Below are 8010 nucleotides of genomic sequence, written 5' to 3' on the forward strand. Positions count from 1 at the left end.
CGCGACTGGATCTCGCGACTTGGTCAAGCCGCGAGGTCAAGCTGCGAGCCACCCCTGTTTTGTAAAACCTGACGTTTCACATTCCTCTCCCACTCCAGTATAAATACCCCTTTTACCCACGATTGAAAGGGAGCTTCCAGAGAGAATTTTGAGAGAGAAACCCTAAAGAAAAACCAGATTGTTTCACCCACAATCTATACCTTAGAGTCTCTTCAAATTCCCCAACTCTCTTCCTCTCCATTGTCAAATCCTTGAGAGGCATTATACCAAACCTGGTTCTCACCATCATCTTCACTGTGAGACAGTTGTTTGGATTTCTGGGAAGCAGTTAGGAAGGAGCCAATCTTCATTGGTTGATGCTACGGTCTAGTAGCGGAATCCGGGAAGCTAGAAAAAAAAAAGGTTCGGCGCAACCTCGTTGGAGCAAGAAGCTTTGAGGGCTTAGGTGCACTGGGTAGATTAGGCTTGGAGGGTCTATTGCTGTCCTTGTATCCCAATTGTATTTTCTAGTGGATTGATTACCGCTTGGAGGGCGGCGGAGAGGTTTTTCGCCGAGGACTTCGGTTTCCTCTTCGATAACACATCGCGTGTTGTCTTTGTGTTTGCATCTTCCTTCCTCTCTATCTTTGCCTTTTTATTATCTGCTGTGGATTTTATTTTGTTATGGCTTAGATAGTATTTAACCAATTTCGTATTATAGTATGTGTTAAGTTTCCACACACTAGTTGTTTGACATATTGCTTGTATTGGTTAAGTTGTTATTTGGGGATCTAAACGTTCAAAGGTGTTTTGTACACGTTTTTGAACTTTCAAATCTCAAAGTTATATATGTAAGACGGGGAAGCCTCCCATCCTTTCTCTCTTTGCTGAACTGATATTATTGACCTAAAAAAGAAAATTAAAACTTACTTTTTATTTTTATTTTTTGAGGAACCAAATTAAAACTTACTTAAGCATTCCAAAGGATCTTACAGGACACACAAAACAAAAGTTGCTACAAAAACAAATTAATTAAACACTGCCACCAGTAATTGGCTCCCACTTTGATGGCGGGTCATGGAGCCTTAACCTTTCTAGCGTTGACAGTTCAATTGGAATTGGTTTGCCAATTGAGACAAAGTGTTGAAAGTAGAACCACCCTCAGCCAAAGCTTTTTCCCCACTTTTCTTAAGCTCCTTAACTCTAGCCCTCATTGCCTTACCATTCCCTTCCATAACATTCCTTGCCATCATTTCAATCTCCTCCTTTCCCACTATTTCTTTACTTGGCGCAACTTTGGGCCTCACAGCCACACCATAATCTTCAGCTAACTGTGTAGCATTCATTTTTTGCTCTGCAAACAATGGCCAAGCTATCATTGGCACTCCATTTAGTATACTCTCCAAAGACGAGTTCCACCCACAGTGAGTTAAGAACCCTCCTATTGATCCGTGCGCCAATATGTCCGATTGTGGAGCCCACTTTGTGAATACCTGGCCCACCTTTTGGGTCCTATCCAAAAATCCATCTGGCAAGTAATCCAGGCCCTCCATAGTGCTAGTGCAGTTTCTGGGTGTGCGTAGTACCCAAATGAATCTCTGTTGGCTTTGCTCTAAACCACAAGCTAACTCGATGATTTGCTGAGGTGAAAGAACTCCAAGACTCCCAAATGAAATGTAAAGCACTGACTCTGCTGGTTGCTCATCTAACCAATGCAACAATGGATGATCATGACCACGGCCATGATCATTATCAAAGGGTCTAGTCACTGGCCCAACTGAGTAAACTGGTACTTTTCCATAACCCTCTTCCTCTCTCAATGCTTTAAGCGTTGTGGCATCCAACTCTTCCCAAGAGTTCACCAAAATTCCATCACTGTTTCTCATCTTCAGCCCTATTTGTAACAACATCTTGTAATCGCTCTTTGTCCTGTCCATCATCGAGTCGAGCAAATCATCAGGTCGAATTGGTTTGCAACCAGGCATTTTGATTGGTTCTTTCAGCTCACCCAATTCAACTCTTTGTGCTTCCTTGTCAAGCACTGGAAAGTATAAGAGCAATGCATTTGACCATGTAGAGGAAACAAACACGTACTTCAACATGTGAAATTGGTCTGCCACCTCAAGTAATGGTGTTCCGAAAATATCAACAACGAGGGCCGTTGGATTGTGCTTCAGGGCTGAGATGGAAGATCGGACGGTTGGAAGTATCTCATGCATGAGGGCACCGAGCCTTGTGAAGATGGGAGCATTTGTATTATGGGTTACTGGTGGTAACTCTATGATGTCTTGGTTTTTCAGTCTCCGAGCCTTGGCAGATTGGATTAGTTGGGATTCCCCGCCGGTGGTGGCGGCGGTGGCTGTGGTGTGAGATTCCATGACAACGAAGGTGGTCACGTGCAAGTTTTGATTGGCAGCAAGGCGGTTGCTGAGCTCGAGGACACGAACAAGGTGGCCCACGCCGGGACTAGCGACTAGAACTACTTGAGGCTTTGAGTTTGAGCTCTCCATATGGAAAATTACTACCAATAAAGTTTCAAAATTCTTTGGTTTGGTTTGGTTTTGGATGATTTCAATGCACCTGTATCCACTTTGGAGCGATGATCACTCCACAAATATATATACTTGTGAGGAGATAAAGATTGGAGTTCAAGTTTTCAGAAAGGAGTTTCATACATATATATACACTTAGATTAGATTAGAGTAGAATTTGTATCTTATTTAAATAAAATAAAAAGTACTATATGTACGTGTTTGGATTGCGTCTACATCTCTGTGTCTGCGTTTTATTTTTATTTTTTCATTGAGAAGCATGTTTTAGTTCTGTTCAGTGGATCCTATGCACTGTTCATGGGACTCACAAACCTTTTTTTTAGCAACTTTTTCATTAAAAATGGATCTCATTATACTATTCACATATTTAAAAATTATTTTGCTACAGTGTTTTTAGTTTTCAGCAAAATAAGCGATAACTAAACGGACCATATATAGATACTAATTTTACAGTGTAGCTTTTTTTTTTTTCACCTATATAACATTCACATCGGGTATTATAAAAAAAGATGTAAAATTTATATATTTTTGTCTAAAAATAGGTTCTTATATTAAAATAAATAAAACAATTTTGTACAAACTTGTACGAATGCTGCCCAAGACCTTTTTTTCATGGGCATTATGAGCTAGAGCTTTTACTCTCTTCTTTTTCTTTCTTCTTGCCCCCACCCCCCCCACCCCCCAACATTTCTCTGAATTTAATTAGAACCGAAATGAACAAAATTTTTGAAACCAATAAATGGGATTCATGAAAGTAGGATATGAATTATTACTATTGTATTAATTGTGATAGTACTATGGTCGATGACGATGGACATTGATGTCTGCTAATTTTTTATGGCTAGGGCAACCAAACCACAAGTTGGTGTGTGATGGACGCCACTCCACGACAACTGGTCAGTTGTCTATGGGTCCATAAAACATTACTGGACTACAGATCGACCGACAATATATAAGTAGGTGTTGACTGACCGGTTACCAGTGAGGCATGCACGCACGTGACAACTTAAAAAGAATGTAATCTATGCGGTTTCGGTTAAGTTAATTATTAAAGTCTATTGTATTAAATAAGGGATATATAAAGTTCCAACTTTGACTATACTAAAAATTAATCGATGTCTTGAATTGGAGCGAATACAATAGGTTGCATTTCCATCATATCTTATACACATGAGATCTTTCGGTAATCAAGGATTTATCATAAAAGCTAGACAGCCAGAGTAAAAGATACAGAGTGCCTTTCATAATACATATTCCCAAAATTGTCTAGATGTAATCGTAAAGAGCACAAAGTGTTGTAATGTGAGTCTTTTAACATAACTAAGCCTTCCAAGCCATTTGATTATTCGAGTGAAATAATACTAAGATTTGAATGTTTGGACTTCGGGTTTTGGGGTCAATGTGAAGAGATACTTTCAGTGGTGGGATCATAAAATTTTTCCAGTATAGTTATTAAAAAACTTAAATTATACAAAATCTAATAAAAATATGACTTCATATATTGACAAAACACACACACACACAAATACATAATGTCTTATAACTTTCTAAGAGTTTTTTTTTTTTTTTTTAATTGATTATTTCATGATAGTCTTATTATCGATACTGTAAGCAATTTCAAAACATTAGTTTAATAAAAAATTTCTTGGACTTTTTCTTTTATTTGGAAGAGCCTAATATATTGTTAAGGGAATCAAAATTTAAGGACAAAGTTTAACTACAAACTTAGTTGTAGCCTAAAGGTACAACTCTCACTAAAAAATTAAGATGACTACATATATACTTTGAAAATCTAACCATTGAATTACATGTTCTTTATGTTCTTAAAATATATGTCCAATTTCATGCCAATTTGATGTTATTTATTATTCAATCATAAACTTATTTTTTATGTATAATTTCAGACTAAAAAAACTCAAAATTTAAACATTTTATTGATGACATAGTTATTGATTTATGATATTCTTGAAAATTTGCAAGCATAAACGATATAGGGAGAAAATAAAATCCAATGGTGGTTTTGTCAAAATTCACTAAAAAATAAAATTGATTGGAGTTGTAGGCTTTAGTCTACAACCAAGTTTGTTGCCTAAATTTGTCCAAAGTTTAATTATGTTAAACCTAAAAAAGTTTAGGACGGTCACAAATTTGTTTTAAGGGTAAAAAATCATAATTTTTTTAAAAAATTTATATATAATAATTATTTTTTTCTAGGTCAGAATGATTGTGTGGCCGCCTTGGCTTCAATGTGAAGCTGCCCCTGTTTACTTTGCTTGGCCATTGTTGGACAGCTTTGAATGGGCCGACGGTTACACTATTGGCTTTGAGTTAGTCAGGATTATGAGGACAAGCTGAAAAGATGTCCTAAAAACTCAGCCAAGTAGTTCAAGAAGTTTCTCAATTGAGAAAAAGCTTATTAACCAAATTTCATGTGGGTAGTGAATCCATAACAATCTGATTTCTTGTGCATGAGTGTTTCAATTTAGGTCCACGACAACCAGTTTTCTGTGGGGGTACTAACAACTTCAGTGGGTGACGCATTTATGAACACGATACTACTTATAGTTGGATCAGAATCTTTTTCTGTCCTTGATCACTAAGGAGACACAGTAACCTAAGTATGGTGGATGAATCATGACCGTGTCATCAGAGCATGATTAAAAGCCATATGATCCATGGGTTGACAGGGGAATTGATGATCATTCTTAACTAGTGAACACTAGCTGAGATGGTGCAGGAACCAAACTAGAACTTTAAGTTAAAGGGTCAGCTCTATTGCCCACTACGTTTTTTTTTTTTTTTTTTTTTTTTTTTTTTTTTAATTTTTTTTATGTGTGTCTGCTGTTGGGTAAAGACGAAATTGGTTAATTAGGCTTAGTTATTTTTAGTTTTACTATTGGTAATTTTTGTTGTTGGGTTAATTTTTTGGCTTGTATATTTTGTTTTACATTTTAGATGTATAAATTTTTTTATGGCTTTTAAAATAAGGAAAATGCTTGAGTTACATTTTTTTTTTTTTTTTTTTTTTACAAATTGTTAATATGATAAGTTGTTATTGGTAAGTAAAAACGTGATATAAGTGGTGAGCCCAAATACGAACCAGTAAGAATGTGTACCTCAAAAATTTGTAAAAATGCTATAAATAAGTTTGTGATTGTAGCATTACTCTTAAAAGATTCAATAGTATTGCTTATGGAGTAAAATTTAATTTTATAGAATAAAATTACTAAAATTAATATATATATACACACTAATATTTTTTGTGAAAAAAAAGTTGGGTGGGGGGTGGGCATTACCCCCAAAGTCAATGTATAGCTCCGCAGCCCTAGGATGTTGCCTATGCGGTTGTCTAACATATTTCAAAATTGGTTCATTCAAATATAAAATTAAAAATGCAGCATTAGTTGCAATTTCATTTCCTATTTCCATAAACTTCATTAATCATTTTTTTTCATAGGAGTATTTAGCGATTCCTAAAGCAAATCAATTTCTAATATAAAAGTATACATGGTAAAATGAGTACAAATTTATTGACTTGATCTTACCCGACCCAAAAAATACCAAATCCGAACTCAAAATTTTTTTTACCTAAAGCAAAAATGGGTTGACCCGTGACCAACAGGGTTTTTATTTTTTATTTTTTGGTGGGTCAACCCGATCCATGACCCGACCGTGACCTGAATCATTTTTTAAAACTTTTTTTTGGGTAAAAAAAAAAAAAAAAGACAATATTGGTTTAATTGTTTGCTGTGAGTTTTAAGGAAACAATTGAGACTTTTACATAACTGCATGCAAATGAATTAAAAGATGAATGGTTGAGGCATTTTGTAGTGAGTAAATATTTTTAGATATCAATTATTAAAGTACATGTCAAGATAATCTTGTTATAATAGAGTTAAAAACATATATTTAAAATTGTAGATATGTGTGATAAACATTCATAAGTGTGAAAAGAGTGATGAAACCAAAGTATCCACGAAATTAGCATAAATTATGAATGTTTAGGCCTATTATTTCTAACAACTCATGTTCAAAATAAACGGCTTTTAAAAATAAATTATGACATTCCCTAAAGTGTGTGTTGCTTAACAATGACATGATAATCATAAAAGAGACCATCAATAAATAAGTAAACAATAAAACTTTAATGTAGATTCTCAAATTGAAATAGAGTGTCAACCACAATTGCTAATAGATTATAAAATTAATTCTTAAGATTATAAATTTCTTATATGTTTTATTCTTTGTCAAATGAGTTATCCAATAAGTCATTTGTAATTTTGTTTTATATTTTGAGATGTTTATATTGTGTAAAAATAAAACTTGTATATTTATTTTACTTATCTTTGTGCTATTTTGTTTTGGTTAGTAATGTTGGGATTTGTAAAATTCTAAAATTATTGAACAAGTATTAATTTGTTTAGCTAATCTCATTGTCGATATGAGTGGTGAATTCATAGTAATGTATTTTATATTAAGTAATTTGTTGCGTGACTTTCTAAATGACAAATGCATGTTGTTTTCTTTAAAAAAAATGCATGTGAAAAATACGGGTCAACCTGGCTCGACTTGCAACCTGATTGATCCAACCTAGCCATTTGCCACATTAAAAGAGTGTAATATCTAGCTATCTAATAACCATCTTAAATTCCTAAAGTTTTCCTTATTCGAGAGTGTTAGCGTTGACTATTTTTTGGATTAAGATTAGGTGCAGCACTTGATGCAATTCCTTCCTTCCCATTTATAAATTTGTTTCACTTTTTACTTCTCTTAGCTTTTTTTCATAATTTTCTTTAATTAATGGATGAGATTGAAAGTTGCATTTTTCAACCTTCAGTATCAACCATTGAATGGAATTGCATTAGTTGCAATATCTCTTAATTCCTTTTATTTTTTATTTTTTATTTTTAATAATGGTAAACACACGTTGGTGTGTACTAGACACCAATCCACATCAACTAGTTGTCTGTGGGATTACTTCCCTTAATGTCCATAAAACAAAGAAAAATTCCAAGATCACATAAAATGACACAATTTGTTCTATAATTATCTACGTGGCAGACTGTGAATGGTGTAGAAAAAGTAGTAGGTCCATGTAAAAGTTACAGGCAACCAATCATAGACTGACACGTTAGATAGTTTTGGTAAAAGTTGTGGCAATTTATGTGGTACTTTAACTACTCTATAACATAAGGCAAAACGGGTAAATACCCTTAATTTTAAAACTATGTAGCAAAATACCAATTTTCAAAGTATTTAGCAAAATACTCCTGTTTTTGGAACTCGACATTAGCAATGTTGAGTTCAATGCGTATTTTGCCACTTAAATTTTTTTTGAAAATTTAAGTGGAACTCGACATTACTAATGTCAAGTTCTACTTAAAAATACACATAGAATTTGATTTTGAGAATATCAAGTTTTACACAAAACTCGATTTTGTTAAAATCGAGTTCCAAAATAGGGGCATTTTGCTAAATA

General features: G+C 34.2%; 1 protein-coding gene across 1 annotated transcript; it reads right to left on the reverse strand.

Moving 5' to 3' along the window:
• Window positions 1-886: 886 nt before the first annotated feature.
• On the reverse strand, window positions 887-2624 carry LOC126724084 (anthocyanidin 3-O-glucosyltransferase 5-like). Its single transcript, XM_050428277.1, has one exon. It carries the CDS (start codon window positions 2487-2489, stop codon window positions 1074-1076), a length of 1416 nt encoding a protein of 471 aa, XP_050284234.1. The 5' UTR covers window positions 2490-2624; the 3' UTR covers window positions 887-1073.
• Between the last annotated feature and the right edge of the window lie 5386 nt (window positions 2625-8010).

Source organism: Quercus robur, chromosome 4 (genome assembly GCF_932294415.1).
Source record: "Quercus robur chromosome 4, dhQueRobu3.1, whole genome shotgun sequence".
In the NCBI taxonomy this organism is placed as follows: Eukaryota; Viridiplantae; Streptophyta; class Magnoliopsida; order Fagales; family Fagaceae; genus Quercus; species Quercus robur.